At 41.9% G+C, this 21,223-nt stretch overlaps 1 protein-coding gene across 1 annotated transcript in view; it reads left to right on the top strand.

Annotated features, from left to right (window-relative positions):
- Positions 1–21,223, top strand: part of LOC126234834 (cyclic nucleotide-gated channel rod photoreceptor subunit alpha) — a 1,223,148-nt gene that overhangs the window by 1,164,910 nt on the left and 37,015 nt on the right. The window contains exon 15 of the mRNA XM_049943575.1: positions 17,201–17,349. Coding sequence (XP_049799532.1) covers positions 17,201–17,349 — 149 coding nt within the window. The remainder of the gene's footprint in view (positions 1–17,200; positions 17,350–21,223) is intronic.

Here is a 21,223-nt window from a genome sequence, read left to right as displayed (position 1 = left end):
GCTCGACTCCAGACTGTAGCGCCTAGAACCGCACGACCACTCCGGCTGGCTAGGCGCTACAGTCTGGAACCGTGCGACCGATACGGTCGCAGGTTCGAATCCTGCCTCGGGCATGGATGTATGTGATATCCTTAGGTTAGGTTTAAGTAGTTCTAAGTTCTATGGTCTGATGACCTCAGAAGTTAAGTCCCATAGTGCTCAGAGCCATTTGAACCAATTTGAAGAAGTAAAGCGCCATTTATCTCTTTTTAAATTCCCGGGCTCTAAGTGCCGCCGAAAGCAGCCATGTGGGCCGAAAACGTGCCCGCGACTACACGTTTATATTGGGCTTGCAGACGTGGACCTGAGTGCCAGGGTTGGGCGTGGGATGGGGGGGAGGGGGGGCGCGCAAGCAAGCCTTGGCAACACTGGACTCATGTATGGACCTTTGGTATATAAACAACCCACTCGAGCCACCCGAGAGGGGAGGGGGAAGCCGGGAGCAACCGGAACAGTAATCGCCACGCCGCGAAGGTGACAGGTCGGGTGGAAGCGAGCTGCAAAACCACGTCAAGAAATTGGTAGCTCCTGAAATAGCGCGACAGTTAGCAACAGCAACTTGCGAAGCTATGGTGAAAGTAACAACCGACGATGGCAACACCAGCAGCAACGATCGATGTTTTTGGAGGTTTGCCTATGTCGTTGGGCGAAGGCCGGAGCTGTTCCCTTTAATCCACTAGAAATAAACACCAAATTAGGAGATATAAAGTGAAGCTTCCTCCCTTTAAGACAAAAATTACATGACTGCGGCCCAAAACTACGAAAGTGTGAAAATTTTCGTCTGAACGGTGCCAAAATAATATAAAGTAGCTAGTGCCTTAGGCCCGACAGAGCGAACGTCTCAGCGGCTCGCCAACCAGTAACTATTTCCTTTGTCTTGTGTCCATTGTTTTAGTGTTTGCCACAGAGAATTTTGAGGCAACAAGTAAATGAATGCAATAATGAGATAAGTCATATCCTTGCTCTCTGAACCTTTCAATTTAAGTAAGTCTGAAGAAAAATTATAACTCAAGACTATACTAAAGGTCGTCAATTCAATAGAAAATTTAACTCCGAACTGTCACAACAAGCATGAATCCCTATGTGGTTGTGATTTGGAAAACGCCATATTGTGTTTTCCTTGTTTATTATTTGGAGATATGTCGTAGCCTAAACGTAGAGTGTGACGTCTACCCCTCCATGACAAAATTAGGAAACCCGGACTTCTTTTTGAATCTGGCAAGTCTAGGCAATGTAAATATAGCTACCCATTTAGACTGTGCGTACAGATGGTCCATGGCATTAGACACACAAATAATAGGTGCATACTAAATCTAATTACTAATTATGTTCGTTTCTGTGGTGCGTTGGAGCTAGCCCTCAGATGACACGATGAGACTCAGTCATCTTGCAACTAACATATTTCGCGTGTTTTAAATCGAAACGACTTTAAGAATTATCAGATTCATCTGGTGCGCATAACAATCAATGTAGGCCTGTGAAGCACTGTGAAGCTTTTTCTTCACAAGAGCCTGCACCCGGCATCACGAATCACTCGTGATATCTGCATCATCATACGTTTATGCTATTAATTTGTACGGACAGTTCTCCGAAAGGTGATTTACCTATGATGGCCTATACTATCCCGTGAAAACCTAGTTAGAAAGTTTCTAGATTCAGGTTTAACTGATGACACTACGAATATATTATAGCCCCATACGTATTGGCGAAGACTATATTAGACTAATTACAGCAAGGATAGGCGCATTTAAATAATTACTCTTCCCGCGCTGCATACGTGATTGAAACGGGAGAAGGCCCTAACAACTGGTACAATGGAACTAGAGCTGCCATGTCTCCGGGCTTTCCAGGATTTTACCTAGTTTTGAGAGCGTTCGGGGCCGTCCAGATATTTTTACACAACTGAACGCGGTAAACCCCGATTTTTTGGTGCCTGGAAATATTCTATTGACAGGAAATAAATATATTTTAACAAAACAAAGTTCAAATTCACTATATGATAATAGGCTCGTAGGTGGTTTAATTCGTTTTATATCAGACAACCAGCGGCAAGCATTGTTAGACGCCATAGTTTGAGTGCAATGAGAAGCCGCCAACAGTTCAATGATTTCATGCACCGCGCCTTCCCGCGACGCAAACGGTCAACCTATCGTCGACAGACTGTATATGTGTCCCGAAAAATGATACGGTTTGACCCAAATGTCTGAGGTTTTCGAAATCCCTATCCGCGTTGGGCAGTATAAATGATGACTGGCTTAAATGGGACGTACTCTCTCCCACGCACTAGACGTAGTTACAGTATTTCGTTGCTCGTCGTTTGGATTCCAGCGAAAGCCGCGTGCCGCCAGAGCGACTGTTTCATGGCGCCGTTAAAGAATAAAACAAGCAACAGAAATTCTAAACCAACAGACAGGCCATAAAAGTTTTAAGTCAAGAGGTTGCAGTAAGATTACATTAAAAGGCATTTAACTGGGAGCTGACAGAGAGCATGAGACAATTTTCCTACATGACTGAAGCAAACTAAGTGCCAATCCAGTGCTTTACCAGGGCTAAAAGCTCTGTCCCTTTTGACTAAATTGTCCGCAACTATAACTTCTATTGCGTTCTTGGATATACTGATCTCGAAAATTGTCGCCTGCAAGGCACTGTTCGGCGACAGTTGGGTGCTACAGTTGGGTGTGGACACCAACAATATGGTGCAAATGACGAATTTCTGGATCAGGAGGTAATCGAAATTAAGAGCCGCAGACAGTTCAATCAGTGGCATGCAGATGGGTGTGGATAGAGATACCTCCGATATAACTAAAAAGTCAACTATGTTCTGTAAAAGATACGCTAGGGTTAATCGGGTATACCGCATACCCTGGCACGTCGTATGCTGGAGAAGGCAAAGAACTGTTGAATAAAGATATAAACAAGATAAGCGTTACAACCGCAAAGCAGCCAACACATCAGCCGTCTCTGAACGCGTCATCTACAAGCATGAAATGAAGTACGAAGGGGCCACCAATATGGTGCAGGGGACTTACTACTTGCTCATTATACACTACTGACCATTAAAATTGCTACACCAAGAAGAAACGCAGATGATAAACGGATATTCATTGGACAAATATATTATACTAAAACTGACATGTGATTACATTTTCACCCAGTTTGGGTGCATAGATCCTGAGAAATCAGTACCCAGAACGACCACCTCTGGCCGTAATAACTGCCTTGATACGCTTGGGCATTGAGTCAAACAGAGCTTGGATGGCGTGTGCGTGTATAGGTACAGCTGCCCATGCAGCTTCAACACGATACCACAGTTCATCAAGAGTAGTGACTGGCGTATTGTGACGAGCCAGTTGCTCGACTACCATTGACCAGACGTTTTCAATAGGTGAGAGATCTGGTGAATGTGCTGGCCAGGGCACCAGTCAAACATTTTCTGTATCCAGAAAAGCTGATAGTCCATGCTGCTGCAAACTGTTAGTGCAGATGGTTGTTGTCTTGCAAACGTCCCCATCTGTTGACTCATGGATCGAGACGTGGCTGCACGATCCGTTACAGCCATGCGGATAAGATGCCTGTCATCTCGACTGCTAGTGATACTAGGCCGTTGGGGTCCAGCACGGCGTTCCGTATTACCCTCCTGAACCCACCAATTCCATATTCTGCTAACAGTCATTGGATCTCGCCCAACGTAAGCAGCAATGTCGCGATACGATAAACCGCAATCGTGATAGGCTACGATTCGACTTATATCAAAGTCAGAAACGTGATGGTACGCATTTCTCCTCCTTACACGAGGCATCACAACAACGTTTCACCAGGCAACGCCGTTCAACTGCTATTTGTGTATGAGAAATGGGTTGGAAACTTTCCTCATGTCAGCACGCTGTAGGTGTCGCCACCGGCTCCAACCTTGTGTGAATTCTCTGAAAAGCTAATCATTTGCATATCACAGCACCCTCTTCCTGTCGGTTAAATTTCGCGTCTGTAGCACGTCATCTTCGTGGTGTAGCAGTTTTAATGGCCAGTACCGTATTAAAGATGTAACAGAAACGAAGAGCCGCGGACAATTAAATCTACAGCTACAGAGGATCTAGCCAAATAAACCTGGGATCTGTCGTTTAGTCAACTTGAGTCATGACAAAAAAAAATCTTAAAGCTTGTCTTTTTCTCTCTGTTGATAGATAACTGCCTATGAGTACTTTTTTTGGTAGCGGATAATTTATAGCATTCTCTTTATAACTGTTTTTGCGTTTTACCGTAGTCCTGTTACGTTTGCATTTCCGTTTAGTGATTTATTGTTTAACGGCGCCAGAAAACATTGCTAGGGCTGCACGCAGTGAGTACCAGTGGGAGTCCAAACAGCGAGAAACAAAGTCTGCTATCGACACCTGACGCAGACAACTAGGGGAATTGTTAAAAAAAAATAAAGCGTTAAGTGAAAACGACAAACGGTCTTCAAACGCAGTAACTTGTAAACAAGCAGGATTTTATTTCTGGAGCTTGTGTAGTGGCAGCCAAGCTTGGCAGGCCGTCGCTCCGTGAGGCCCCCCTAACGACTAGCAACGTTGGAGCCTTCTGGCTGTCCAACACACTTAGAACTACTGAGAATACAGAATGGCGCTAACTTTCCTGATTATCGTTCGGAGAATTACTTCCCGGTATCGATTCTCTCTCTTTCCCTCTCTCTCTCTCTCTCTCTCTCTCTCTATCTCTCTCACATCCACCCACACACCCACCCACCCACATACACACACATACACACACAAGCACACGTCGCACAGGCATATGGAGCTCGGGTCCGCACGCGTGTCCACTAAATATGTACACGAAAACACCATATGCGTTGAAAGACACGAGAAATTCAGAAATTATCCTAAAGCACACATCGTGTCCGAACGCGTACGGCAGTGTATCAGTCCGTGACTTTTTAATGAGCCGCTAATGATGAAAGTTTTAAGTCATAGAATGAGTAAAACGTGCTCTGATTTAATGCACCCGTCTCGTAAGGCTTTCTTAATGCAGCCACGGAAAGTAAATATTCTGCCAGTTTCAGGTCACTACGCTATCCATCACTTTTTTTCTTTCATGCTGACTCGTGGTGTGTGTAGACAGCTAAAACACACTGAAACAGCACCAGGGGGGAGGGGGTGGGGGGTTAAATTGAATTTTAATGAAAATGAGAGAACGCGCGAGGCAATTTAGCATGAACATTTCAGCTTTCACCATGAGCACGCCAGCGAGGGAACCCCCCTTCTCCAAATAACGTTCTCTCAACTTACACCCTGTGCTGTTTTAAATTATCATAATAAGTGAAACAATGGCAAATGTTTCTCTTGCATGTTGATTTTAAAAACCGTAGGAAATACACAACCTTTCGGTTCCAGTGAGCGATGAAATTAGCTAAACTCATAGTCAGAAACATCGTAAACCCTGATAGAATTCTCAACCATAACTTCAAAAGTTGCATTGTATTATAGTAGAGTGAGTTTCTCCACAAACACGGGCGGTCTTTGGTATTTTACGTTCGTTATATATTGTCTTTGTGTATCTCCTTTGTCATTGTTAGGTCTTGAGATCATTGACACAGTTGCTCGCGAAAGGAACCATCGTACTGTCATTGAAGGGAGCATCCAGAACTCTCAGCAAAAGCGTGGAACACAAAGTGTAATTTTCGCTATTCCAATCAGGATTGTATATCGTGTCTTCCAAAAATGGGACTGAAAATTGATCACCGTAATACAACATACGTTTATGCACGAACTCCATCGACAAAATTTCGGAAATTGTCCTAAAATTTTTCTGAGAATTTTGTTATAAAGGACCGGTAGTCTTCAGTGCCCCCTTGCAGAGTAATAATGTAAACATGAGTTATTCGGCTTGTTACCCAACTTTGTTTCTTGTGAATTTATCTGCACAACAATATGACTGTAATACGCGATCAACAAGACGTACAGTACAAAACAGACGATTCCGAAAGAACCCTCGCATGCATGCGAAAGTACGGTGATATGTTTACCGTCGCTGTGGGAACAGCTTTGTCATGTTGGTCTTCTGTTCCATTCAGTGAACCCACACATGAGACGCATTTGTTATTCACCAACTCTTTATCAGTAAACCTATCCATACTGAACTGCATTCTACCGTAGTGCACGTATACTAATTCTTAGCTCACGAGGTGTCTTTTCTGTAACATACACATGGGAGCCGACGTATAAAAAATATTAAGGGGGGGGGGGGCATACTGGGGGTCTTGCCACAGGAAATTTTCTAAATTTTACATGAAAAATAGTGAATTTTAAAGTTTTTTAAGCATGTTAGAGTCATATGATCAACATTAGAACCCCGAAAACGGGACTCTCGACAACTCGACACTCCGGGAAACTCGACAAGCCTGACACATTTTTTAGCTTTGAAAAAAGAAACAAAACATAAACACGCGCGGTACTTTCGTAAAAAGCTAATTTAATTTACAGTAATAATCATGCTTATAGACTATTACAGAGCAGTGAATACATAGCTCTGAAAAGACTGAAATTATATTTAAATAAATCCTAAACTATCATTAAAAGAATAAAACATAAAATATTGCTGTCGCACAGTAATAGCACTTTGATTAATAAGTGAAATAGCTAATTTAAGCTTAGTTTGAATAAATAAAACAATATCACAAAGTTAATGGTTTAATACAGTTAATAAAGTTAATACAGTATGCCTAATACTTTCAGTCAAAAAGCATGTAAATAGCGGGTTTTAATGGGGGGTCTTACACCCTAAAAATATTTAAGTACTTGAAAATAACTAATACAGTACTATAGTAATATAGTAATAGAGTACTAAACTAGTACTAATAATTCGAAACTGAAAATTCAACATTATGTATGCATTTAATTCTCTATTTTTAAGATTTTTTAATATTACTCAAAATGCCATTATTAGGGCTAGAGTGTCTTTAGAAAGGTGCAAATGTCGACCTACTGACTGGATTACCGAATATAAAGTCGTTAATGACTGGTCGGATATTCAATTCATCCAAAACATGTTGGTGGGCATGAAGAACAGCCAATCGCTCTTCTGTCCCACTGTTGATCGGAGATATGACTTCAGACGTCTAACGGCGCTAAATGGCCGTTCTGCTGTTGCTGTCGTGATTGGAAATACTTGGAGAAGCTTAATTCACTTCACTACATCACATAATATTTCTCCAACTACAGGCTCTTGTGTAATGTACTTTCTCACATGACGCATGTTTTTTAAGTCAAGTTGTTTTTTATTGGCTAACATATTCAAGTGTAACCGCAGTCTCTCAATGTCTAGGTCATTTTTGAAAAAACTCAGTTTATTTTTCCAAATTTGTTTCACCTCTGTTTACAAAAAGCAAGCACTTTTGTTCAACTGCAATGACCTGTGTGAGTCCAGTTGAAGCAAACCGCTCCATAATGCAAAGACTGCAGCGTTTCACAAACTTCGATGTCAATAGCTTTGTAGTATTCCTTTGGGGTTTTGAAAGTGTGCGGTGAGCTGGCTTTGTTGTTTTCATACTTCTTTGGTATACTTCGATTCGAGGAAGCGAAGGACCATCAACTTGTGAAGGTTTTTTCTTTTAAACACAATTCCCAAAAATCTTCAGCCGAACATTCAGCAGAACATTTTAATCTTTCAGTAATTGTAACGCCACTTCCTTTGTACGCAAAGATGAAAATATAAAAATAATATCCAGAACCCAATACAAGCCCCAAACCCAAGATCCAAATTCCATAAAAAAAGGTAACGAAGTCCCACTGTGGTAGCATCAATTGAATAGTAGCGAGTATACTGAAGAGAAACAATGTAAAAAGAAATAGAAAAGAAATCTAGTATAAAGTAAATTAGTATTTTTGCAAAAGAAAGTAAAATAGAATCACTTTTGTATCAAATTAAAGTAAAAGTAGATCGCAAAGTAGTGTACTTAGAGATCACGGAGTAGAACAAGTGACCTCCAAGAATACTCCTTGTGAGTACTCTTTGAGGACACCGCGGAATACAGAAGATAAAGTTATACAATGTTAATGTGCTTCTAGCGCTTGCTTGATCGTGTCGTAACTTAACGTGTGCTCTTGTACGTAAGCTATTTAAACCTAACTAAGCTAGGAACATCACACAGAACCGTGCCCGAGGCAGGATTCGAACCTGTGACCGTAGCGGGCGCGCGGTTCCAGACTGTAGCGCCTAGAACCGCTCGGTCACTCCGGCCGGCTTACATTTTGGAGATTTGCGATCTGCTAGAAATAATTAGCTTGAAATAGGTAGATCTGCAACTTTGAGTATATCATTACCTAAAGTCAAGATAGGAAAAAAACCGAAATTTGTCTTAAATTTATTATTATCAATGGAAGACTGAACTTTGTCCAAAAGTGATAGACTGTAATACAACGAAAAAGGAAGTGAATATTGGTATCGAATTGTGAGAAAATACTTAGATTTCGTTAAAGCAACTGGTGAAATCAGCATCTTATTGCAGACTCTTTGACTGAAATTTACGTAACCAATTCCATCAAGCTTAGGGAAAGGTTACTTCTTTAAGACAATGATGGGATGTGCTTAGACTATAATAAACCAGCATGACGTGAATTTACCGTGTTTGACATTTATTTCAAACCAAATGAAATTACGTGCTTACGAAACATTTTTATCAGTGCAACGATACAGATCAATAACAGAGCGCGGCATATATATATATATATATATATATATATATATATATATATATATATATATATATATATATATATAGTTATCATACTGATTCAGTCTATTTAGCTCACGTAAACTGAAAACTTTAGTGGAAAAACTATTGCTGTATATAGACTGTAACCATGATTATTGCAATAATAGCAATTTGTATGCATCTGCGTATAGTTGTGCTCGTACACGTCGGGGAGCATATGATTATTTGCGCTGGTCGGTACAATTAATAGGCACTCAGCGTGAATATAGGGCAGCAGCACACAGTTCTTTTGTAACGTTCCTCATCAGACAGTATACAGACACTCTACCGCTGGCTGGTCTGAGCACGAACTTCATCAACGAACATTTTCAAAATGTAGAAAACGACCACCGCTGTGAAGTACACTGCTGCCACTAAAACATAAACACCATAAACATAGCATGCAACACTCGTTAAATTGGCATGAAGTGTAATACACGTTGAATATGCAAATCATTAACATTTCATTTCAACTGCACAACCTAGGTAATAGTAATGTCATCTCCGTTCTGTATGGAGTGGATTTCCCATTCACATATCTCTTTTGTAGGTTGCTTCTTTGGGAGAACATAGTACAATGCGCAGAGGAATAAGGACAAAGTCTGCCAACACATGCTGGAAATCGACACTAGCAGGATCATGACATATGGGATCATGAGGAAGGCTGAGATATTGCTGCTCGCATTGTTTGGGATCCCACAACTGTCACGCTAATATAGGATGAATGAGTTTACAAGGACCATACTGATCGTCACTTAAATCTCAGTCCCCGACTAGTGCCTGAAAGGACGGACATACTGTTCGCCCAGCCACGCAGCATCTTACATCCAAAGAAGCACATGACACGCCCTGAGTCTGGGAGTGGGCTAGCTTTTAGCCAGGTGAGTACCCGCTTGGGTAGTGCAACGTCTAGAGCAGGGAACTGTCAGCACGCAAACCATAATTATGGATGCTCAAGGTATTTTAGCAGAGAGGGGCACGCCAATAGTAATGAGCACAGTGACAACAATTGCTCCAAAAGTGACACAACGTCGACTTTTCAGAAGAATACCTGTTTGTGTACAGCACCATGATGAACGTATCCGCTTGTGGAGGTTCTGAGGAGAATGAACAACGTGAAACGTAATGTTGTCGTCACTGTACGAGACCGGCACATGTTGTAAGAATACAACACGCTTCCGGTCGTTGGTGGCCGAGCGGTTCTAGGCGCTTCAGTCTGGAACCGCGCGAATCCTACCTCGGGCATGGATGTGTGTGATGTCTTTAGTTTAGTTAGGTTTAAGTAGTTCTAAGTTCTAGGGGACTAATGACCTCAGAGCCATTTGAACCAATACAGCGCACTATTAGGCACACAACACGATCACGTGTGGATTGTGTAGCAGATAGGACAGGAACCAATACATTTCAGAATTGTTAAGGCCGGTGGTGGCACATTATCGTCAAATACTACGTGACATCTTTCAACCAAATAACGCAAGACCGCATGTTAGCTCTGCTGTCCTGACCAACTTCGACATGGAGGATGTTCGAATGTCTCTCTGACCAGCACGTTCTCCAGATGTTTGACCCACTGGAAACATGTGGTCATGTGCTGCCTAGAGAATGGAACACTACCACTCGGCAGCAACTAAATCTTATGAATTCTGACATTTAGCAACATGGAATGAGATATGCATGGGGGCTTAATTAAAAAGAAACGACTAATATTAATGAATAAATGCGATAATTTTACTAGCTGTGTGACCGGTTACGAACTCTCGTAACTGGTTGGCCCTGACTATTATTAGCACGCAATCTGACTGCAAAAAATAAAAATAAAGAATGACAAGGAATTTCCATTAACACAATTGATTAATTAAGTCCCCTGCAACTATAAAAGGTACGAAACAACAAAGCACAAATGTAATTGTTCTGTGTGTGGTAGTGTGACTCAACGTACATGTATCTGGCTCGGTTCTTTCTCAATACGACAAAATATTTTAAACACCATTTACAATGAAGTAATCGAAAAACGAGAAATACTATAATTGCACATAGAAACCAGAATTACAAGTCTAATAAATGAACACGAGCCACATGCTTTGTTGACTGTTCCTGTGAACAAGAGGGATTGTTATTAAAGAAAACTGTAATACCTTTTTACCTCATTATATATTTAGGAAAATATTCCATTACACCAGCATCATAAATCAAAAGCACATCTCCTTTCTCAAATATATTCTGACAATTGCACCTTCTTCCACCTATACATTACACCAGGGCTCTCCAAACTACAGCGCGCGGGCCGAAAACGGCCCGCGTTGCCTGGTCGGACATCCCCGGTATCCGGCCCGCCAAATATTTGTGATGGTGCCCGTAATGGGGCGACGGCCTTGCCACAGTGGATACACCGGTTCTCGTGAGATCACCGACGTTAAGCGCTGTCGGGCGTGGCCGGCACTTGGATGGGTGACCATCCAGCCGCCATGCGCTGTTGCCATTTTTCGGGATGCACTCATCCTCGTGATGCCAACTGAGGAGCTACTCGACCGAATAGTAGCGGCTCCGGTCAAAGAAAACCATCATAACGATCGGGAGAGCGGTGTGCTGACCACACGCCCCTCCTATCCGCATCCTCACCTGTGGATGATACGGCGGTCGGATGGTCCCGATGGGCCGCTTGCGGCCTGAAGACGGAGTGCTGCTTTTACCTGTAATGCCAACAATTGAGTTTCGAGGCCTATCGCGACCAATACACCGCGACATTGGCTCTGCTACTCGCTACAAGACTACATAACTAAACTTATTGTTGCGCCGCTTGAAATAACAATGCGCTGACATACTCTACCTCTGTTACGTCTTGCAGTAATAGTGTTGCTAACAATAATTTTGAGATTTCGTTAACTTTGCAGGACGCTTTCGAGAAGAATGTGCAGTGAGACACTTTTGTGTCGATGAAATTCGTCAGAATAAAATACGTCAGAATTTTGGTCAGGTACGTCCACCAATCAAAATTATGTAATTAAATAAAAATCGTAATTAGTTTCAGTGATAGCTATTCCCGCAACCTTAGATTTTTGCGATTTCATCTTTCCTTTACCCTTACATTACGGTGATCATGGGGTGCTAGGGTGCTTTAATCCCACTAGGTAGATCTTGGCCCTTATGACTTCGTGGAGGAGTCAATGAGTCCCGCTGACTAAACAGTTTGGAGAGCCCTGCATTACACCAATCGAACAGTACAACATTTCAGTCAACACTCAGATCGTTTACTCTCTCGCCCAACAGAACAACGACTGCTCTCGACATTTATTTATTTTTTTTTTTTTCATTTAAATGTCAAGTTCCGTAGGACCAAATTGAGGAGCAAATCTCCAAGGTCATGGAACGTGTCAGTACATGAACTTACAACACAAAAAGTAATAACAGATAAAAAAAATGTTCATGAACCTGAAAGAAAATCAGTCCATAAGTTTAAGCAAACGCTATTAGCAATACAATGAGAATCATCTTAATTTTTCAAGGAACTCCTCGACAGAATAGGAGGAGTGACCCATGAGGAAACTCTTCAGTTTCGATTTGAAAGCGCGTGGATTACTGCTAAGATTTTTGAATTCGAGTGGCAGCTTATTGATAATGGATGCAGCAGTATACTGCACGCCTTTTTGCACAAGAGTTAAGGAAGTCCGATCCAAAAGGAGGTTTGATTTCTGCCGAGTATTAACCGAGTGAAAGCTGCTTATTCTTGGAAATAAACTAATATTGGTAACAAGAAACGACAATAAGGAATATACATATTGAGAGGCCAATGTCAAAAAAACCCAGACTCGTGAAAAGAGGTCGACAAGAGCTTCGTGAACTCACACCACTTATTGCCCGAACCGCCCGTTTCTGAGCCAAAAATATCCTTCTAGAATGGGAAGAGTTACCCCAAAACATAATACCATGCGACATAAGTGAATGAAAATAAGCAAAGTAGAATAATTTACGTGTCGAAATATCACTCACTTTCGATACCGTTCGAATAGTGAAAATGGCAGTATTAAGTCTTTGAACAAGATCCTGAACGTGGGCTTTCCACGACAGCTTACTATCTATCTGAACACCTAAGAATTTGAACTGTTCAGTTTCACTAATCATATGCCCGTTCTGTGAAATTAAAACGTCAGGTTTTGTTGAATTGTGTGTTAGGAACTGTAAAAACTGAGTCTTACTGTGTTTAAAGTTAGTATATTTTCTACAAGCCATGAACTGAGGTCATGTACTGCTCTACTTGAAACCGCATCAATGTTGCACACAACATCCTTTACTACCAAGCTAGTGTCATCAGCAAACAGAAATATTTTAGAGTTACCCATGATACTAGAGGGCATATCATTTGTATAGATAAGGAACAGGAGCGGCCCCAACACTGATCTCTGGGGCACCCCCCACTTGACAGTACCCCACTCAAATCCCACATCACAGCCTTTATCAACATTGTGAATAATGACCTTCTGCTGCCTGTTGCTAAAGTAAGAGGTGAGCCAATTCTGAGCTACTCCCCTTATTCCGCAATGGTCCAACTTCTGGAGCAATATTGTGTGATCAACACAGTCAAATGCCTTTGTTAAATCAAAAAATACGCCAAGCGTTCGAAACTTTTTGTTTAGCCCATCCAGTACCTCACAGAGAAAAGACAATATAGCATTTTCAGTTGTCAAACGACTTCTAAAGCCGAACTGTACATTTGATAGCAAATCATGTAATATAAAATGATCAATTAATCTTACATACACAGCCTTTTCGATAACTTTTGCAAACACTGGTGGCATAGAAATAGGTCTAAAATTATCTACATTATCCCTTTCTCCCTTTTTATAAAGCGGCTTTTATTTATTTATTTATTGTTCCGTGGGACCAAATTAAGGAGAAGTCTCCATGGTCATGGAACAAGTCAATACATGAAATTATAACACGATTTTAGAAACAGATAAAATGAAATATAAAAAACATATTCAGGTGACAAGTAAGTTTAAATAAAGAAAATCAACAATGTAACACTGGAATTTGCTTAATTTTTTAGATGTTCCAGGAGCTCCTCGACAGAATTGAAGGAGTGAGCCATGAGGAAACTCTTCAGTTTAGACTTAAAAGATTTTGGGCTACTGCTAAGATTTTTGAGTTATTGTGGTAGCTTATTGAAATTGGATGCAGCAGAATACTGCACTCCTTTCTGCACAAGAGTCAAGGAAGTGCATTCCACATGCAGATTGGATTTCTGCCTAGTATTAACTGAGTGAAAGCTGCTAACTCTTGGGAATAGGCTAATATTGCAAACAACAAACGACATTAAAGAAAATATATACTCTAAGGGCAATTCCAGAATTCCCAGACTATTGAATAGGGGTCGACAAGACGTTCTCGAACTTACACCACATATAGCTCGAACAGCCCGTTTTTGAGCCAAAATACGCTTTTTGCATCAGAAGAATTACCCCAAAAAATAATACCATACGACATAAGCATATGAAAATATGTGAAGTAGACTACTTTTCGTGTTGAAGTGTCACTTATTTCAGATACTGTTCTAATGGTAAATAAAGCAGCATTTAGTTTCTGAACAAGATCCTGGACATGGGCTTTCCACAACAGCTTACTATCTATCCGAACGCCTAGGAACTTGAACTGTTCCGTCTCGCTTATAATATGCCCATTCTGTCTGATCAAAATATCGGTTCTTGATGAATTGTGAGTTAGAAACTGTAAAAACTGAGTCTTACTTTGATTTAACATCAAATTATTTTCCACAAGCCACAAATTTATTTCATGAACTACATTATTTGATACTGTTTCAATATTACACACAAGATCCTTCACTACGAAGCTGGTGTCATCAGCAAACAGAAATATTTTTGAATCACCTGTAATACTAGAAGGCATATCATTTATATGTATAAATAAGAAACAGCAGTGGCCCCAGCACCGACCCTTGGGGAACGCCCCACTTAACAGTGCCCCATTGGGACTGAACATCACTACCACTCTCAATATTGCGGAGAATTACCTTCTGTTTTCTGTTCTTAAAGTAAGAGGCGAACCAATTGTAAGCTACTCCCATTACTCCATAATGGTCCAACTTCTGCAGTAATGTTTTGTGGTCAACACAGTCAAAAGCCTTCGTTAAATCAAAGAAAACTCCTAGCGTTCGCAACCTTTTATTTAATCCGTCCAAAACCTCGCAGAGAAAAGAGAATATCGCATTTTCAGTTGTTAAACCATTTCTAAAACCAAACTGAACATTTGACAGCAAATTATATGAATTTAAATGCTCCAGTAACCTTGTATATACAACCTTCTCGATAACTTTAGCAAACACCGATGGCATAGAAATAGATCTATAATTGTCAATATTATCCCTGTCTCCCTTTTTATAAAGTGGCTTTACTACTGAGTACTTTAATCGCTCAGGAAACTGACCATTCCTAAAGGAAAAATTACAAATATGGCTAAATGAAGGGCTAACATGTGCAGCACAGTACTTTAATATTCTACTAGACACTCCATCATAACCATGAGAGTCCTTAGTCTTCAGTGATGTGATTATTGTCTCAATCTCCCTCTTGTCTGTATCACAGAGGAGTATTTCAGACGTCGATCTCGGAAAGGCATTTGCTAAGAAATTTATATGATTTTCTGTAGATACTAAATTTTTATTTAATTCACCAGCAATGCTCAGAAAATGGTTGTTAAATACTGTACATATATCTGATTTATCAGTAACAGAAATATTATTACTGCTAACTGATTTTATATCGTCAACCTTGTGCTGCTGACCAGACACTTCCTTCACAACTGACCAATGGCTTTAATTTTATCCTGTGAATTAGCTATTCTATTTGCATACCACATACTTTTTGCCTTGCTAATAACATTTTTAAGCACCTTACAATACTGTTTGTAATGGGCTACTGTAGCTTGATTGTGACTACTTCTAACATTTTGATATAATTCCCATTTTGTTCTACATGATATCCTTACCCCACTAGTCAGCGAACCGGGCTGTCCATTACTGCTAGTACCCCGTTTAGAATGTTCTAACGGAAAGCAACTCTCAAAGAGCATGAGAAATGTGTTATGGAAAGCATTGTATTTATCATCTATATTATCGGCACTATAAACATCTTGCCACTCTTGTTCCTTGACAAGTTTTGAAAAACTCTCTATTGCCGTTGGATTAACTTTCCTACGTAGTTTGTAATTAAATACGACATTGGTTAGAGTACAAAAACCTTTTAGTGTTAAAATTTGTGCATCATGGTCTGAAAGGCCATTCACCCTTTTACTAACAGAATGCCCATCTAGTAATGAAGAATGAATAAAAATATTGTCTATGACTGTGTTACTGTTCCCCTGCACCCTAGTTTGAAAAAACACAGTTTGCATCAGATCATATGAATTTAGGTGATCTACCAACATCCTTTTTCTTGCACAATCATGTACAAAATTAATATTGAAGTCACCACATATAACTACTTTCTGGTACTTCCTACAAAGTGAATCAAGAACCCTCTCTAGCTTAAACAAAAATGCTCTGAAGTCGGAGTTAGGGGACCTATAAACAACAGGAATTAGAAGTTTAGTTCCACTAAATTCAACTAATGCTGCACGACATTCAAATATCTGTTCAGTGCAGTGTCGTGATACGTCTATGGTCTCAAATGAAATACTGTTTTTTACGTACAGAGCCACTCCCCCACCCCGCAAGGAACTCCTTGAGAAACAGCCAGCTAATCTGTAGCCTGGTAAAGGATGCCTCTGAATTATCAAATTATTTAAGTGGTGCTCAGATATACCAATAATTTTAGAGTTAGCATCTATTAGCAGTTCACTAACTTTATCTCTAAAACCTCTTATATTTTGATGAAATATGCTAATTCCTTCTGTACTTGGAAACATTACATCCTCTGGAGGTGAGCCCTTAGTTAGAGGCACTTCCTTTAAGCAGGTATACCTATCAGCTGAACTACTACTGCGCCAGTGGAGGCGGCGGAATAATAATCTTTGGCGCCATCTCTGGCGCTGTGACTCAGTGTAGCCACCTTTCACAAGGCCATCCTTGTGATTCGACTTGATGCCCAGCTGGATTATCGCCATTGTTGCTGCCAGAGGTGGCATCTATGTGTACTTTATTTCACACCCCACACCCCCCATACCCTCACATTACCTACCAGCTTAATCATCCACTCTTCCTATTATCCTGTTGTACTGTGTACGCAAAATACCTAAAATTTCGTTATTTCATGTTCTTCGTAGTGTTGCTAGTTTATTTGTTAGCGGTGTAGGTTAATGATACGCTCTGAGTGTTTTGAAGGAAAATCTAAATTCTCTGTAATGCCATGTCCGCTGCGCCTGCGTGTTCGCCCTTACCGACGGCTGTGTGGTGCGGGCGCTGAGCAGCCTACCTTGCGGCAGGTCGCTGGCGTCGCACCTGCGGCCGGCCGAGTCTCCGCTGTCGGCCACGTCGAGCGTCCACTCGTCCGACGACGAGCGGCGGGCGCCGGGGGCGGCGTGTCCCGGCGCCTCGGCCGCCCCCGCCTCCAGAACAGGTCAGCGCTGCCACTGTCTCCTCGTGCCTACACATTTCTCTACACTGACGAAAAAAAAGTCGCAGCACCAAAAATTAATTAATGTCGAGTAATGAAATTTCTGAAACATACCGGGTGATCAAAAAGTCAGTATAATTTTGAAAACTTAATAAACCACGGAATAATGTAGATAGAGAGGTATAAATTGACACACGTGCTTGGAATGACATGGGGTTTTATTAGAACCAAAAAAAAAAAGTTCACAAAATGTCCGACAGAGAGCGCTGGACACCAAAACGCCAGTCACTGCGCAACACAATCGTGTATAAAAGGAGCTGTAATGAGAGAGAGAATCAGATGCGCCAGCAGTCGCAGCATGTTGACGTTACCTGAAAAGGCGCTTTTAGTGAAGCTGTATTATCAGAATGGGGAATGTGCTAGTTCAGCGTTACGATCCTATCGCCATTCTAACGGGTAAAGGTCTGTTGACAAATGCACCTGTGGCGACAATGGTTTCGAAGTTCGAAGCCACGGGTTGTTTAGACGACAGACCACGTAGTGGCCGACCGAGCACAAGGCGTTATGCTGCTGAGACAGTTCAGGAAGAAATGGAGACTGTAGCGGGTTCGTCTATGCACGGGTAAGTCAGCGCTCGTGCAGTCGCACGTCGCACCGGCATTCCATACACTACTGTTTGGTTGGCACTTAGGCGTACCCTCCGATGCTATCCGTACAAAATCCAACGGTATCGTGAGCTGTTACCTGACGATTTAGTGAAGCGGAGGGCATTTGCGGTGTGGGCGTTTCAAAAGATGGCGGAAGATGACTATTGGTTGAGTAACGTGTTGTGGACCGTCGAAGCTCATTTCACGCTCCGAGGGTCTGTCAACGCCCAGAACTGCAGAATTTGGGCTACCGAAAATCCTAGAACTGTCGTGGAAACTCCATTGCACGAGAGAAAGTCACGGTATGGGTTGAATTTATCACATCTACCGTTATCGGGCCTTTTTTCTTCGAGTAAATGCGTGATTCTGGTTTTGTAACTGCTACCGTCACGGGTGATAGGTACGCCCATACGTTACAGAACCGCATCATCCCCAGCCTGGCTGATAAACACCTGCTGGAACGTACGATGTTTATGCTGGATGGCGCTCCACCCCATATTGCTAGACACGTAAAAGATCTCTTGCGCGCGTCGTTTGGTGATGATCGTGTGCTCAGCCGCCACTTTCGTCGTGGTTCGCCTCCCAGGTCCGCAGACCTCAGTTCGTGCGATTATTGGCTTTGGGGTTACCTGAAGTCGCAAGTGTATCGTGATCGACCGACATCTCTAGGGATGCTGAAAGACAACATCCAACGCCAATGCCTCACCATAACTCCGGACATGCTTTACCGTGCTGTTCACAACATTATTCCTCGACTACAGATATTGTTGAGGAATGATGGTAGACATATTGAGCAATTCCTGTAAAGAACATCATCCTTGCTTTGTCTTACCTTGTCATGTTAATTATTACTACTCTGATCAGTTGAAGCGCCATCTGTCGGACATTTTTGAACTTTTGTTTCTAATAAAACCCCATGTCATTCCAAGCATGTGTGTCAATTTGTACCTCTCCAACTACATTATTCCGTTATTTATTCAGTTTTCAAATTTATGCTGACTTTTTGATCACCCGGTATTTCTCTAGATAACATATTCAAGCGGTTAACATTACAAGATCACAGGCTAACGTAAGCGCGAGATAAACCATTGGAAACTTCAAATGTTGGTACATTAATAACTGGTGCAACCGCCAGAATGTTAAATGGAATCATGCAAACGTTAGTGAATTGTATTGTACAGGGGCCGCAAATCAGTTTATGAAACGGACTTCGCTGCTTGTAGCAGTTTATCAGTCAACGCAGGTACGGTTAATGCTTGTTGAGGATGACGCTGGAGTTGTCGTCCGATAATGTCCCATATGTGCTCGACTCGAAACAGATATGATGATCGAGCAGGCCAAAGCAGCATGTCGACACTCTGTACAGCATGTTGGTTCACAATAGCGGCATATGGGTGAGCGTTATCCTGTTGGAAAAAACCCTTGGACTGCTGTTCATGAATGGCAGCACGATACATCGAGTCACCAGACTGACGTACAGTTTTGGAATCGGGTTACGTAGGTTAACCACGAGAGTGCCCCTGCTATCATTCGAAATCGCACTCCAGGTCATAGCTTCAGTTGTGGGTCAAGTGTGTCTAGCACGAAGACAGATCGCTTGTAGCCGACAACCAGCCTTCTTCGAACCAACACACGGCCATCACTGCCGCCGAGACAGAACCGGCTTTCATCAGGAAACAGAACAGACCTCCACCCTAACCTCCAGTGAACTCTCCCTTGACACCACTGAAGTCGCAAATGGCGGTGGTTTGCGGTCAGTGGAAGGCACACTACAGGGCCTCTGGCTCTGAGCTGTCCTTTAAGTAACCGATCTGTAACAGTTCGTTGTATCCTTGTGGTGCCAAATGCTGCGGAAATTGCTGCTGCAGACTCACAAGGGAAACTCCCCATCGCACCCCCCTCAGATTTAGTTATAAGTTGGCACAGGGATAGGCCTTGAAAAACTGAACACAGATCAATCGAGAAAACAGGAAGAAGTTGTGTGGAACTATGAAAAAAATAAGCAAAATATACAAACTGAGTAGTCCATGCGCAACGTAGGCAACATCAAGGAGATTATTAGCTTACGAGCGCCGTGGTCCCGTGGTTGGCGTGAGTAGCTGTGGAACGAAAGGTCCTTGGTTCAAATCTTCTCTCGGGTGAAAATTTTAATTTTTTATTTTCAGATAATTATCAAAGTTCGGGTACTCACACATAATCAACTTCGCTCTCCAAAATTCCAGGACATTTTCAGATTTGCATGGACATATACAGAATTTGACGGTCTACGCACGGAAACATTTGAAAACGTAAAAAAAACATATGTTTTGACAGAGCACAGGGAAAACTGTGCGACTCTGAAACTGTTGCATTCATTTGATGCAGTTTATGTGACAAACTCTTATGTTTTCATCACTTTTTTTGGAGTGATTATCACATCCACAAGAAAACCTAAATCGGGCAAGGTAGAAGAATCTTTTTACCCATTCGCCAAGTGTGCAAGTTAGGTGGGTCGACAACATATTCCTGTCATGTGACGCACATGCCGTCACCAGTGTCGTAAAGAATATATCAGACGTGTTTTCCTGTGGAGGAATGGGTTGACCTATGACCTTGCGATCAAATGTTTTCGGTTCCTATTGGAGAGGCACGTCCTTTCGTCTACTAATCGCACGGTTTTGCGGTGCGGTCGCAAAACACAGACACTAAACTTATTACAGTGAACAGAGGCGTCAATGAATGTCGTAACTTTGCGAAAATAAAGAAAGTAAAATTTTCATCGAGGGAGGACTCGAACGAAGGACCTTTCGTTCCGCAGTTGCTCACTCTAACCACGAGACCACGGCGCTCATCAGCTATCGTTTTCCTTTATGTTGCATATCTTGCACATTGACTACTCAGTTTGTATATTTTGCTTATTTTTTCATAGTTCCACACAATTTCTCCCTGTTTTCTCGACTGATCTGTGTTTAGTTTTTCAAGGCCTATCCACTGTGTCAATTTATAACTAAATCTGAGGGGGGTGCGATGGGGAGGTTCCCTTGTCAGTACGATGCGCCGGAGCCAAATGCCGAACACAATTGCCTTCCCTCTCCGTAATGTCACCTGGCCGGGTCTACTTGCGACAGTTTATCGTAGTCGTATTACACGACCTTTCAAACTCAGTGAGGTGTTGATAATGGCGTCTTTGTCGCCTTAAAGATATTGTTGACTAACATCAACTCCCGCGTCGAATCTCAAAGGCAACTACC

Source organism: Schistocerca nitens, chromosome 2 (assembly GCF_023898315.1).
Source record: "Schistocerca nitens isolate TAMUIC-IGC-003100 chromosome 2, iqSchNite1.1, whole genome shotgun sequence".
NCBI lineage: Eukaryota > Metazoa > Arthropoda > Insecta > Orthoptera > Acrididae > Schistocerca > Schistocerca nitens.
This window is presented reverse-complemented; position numbering and strand designations above follow the sequence as displayed.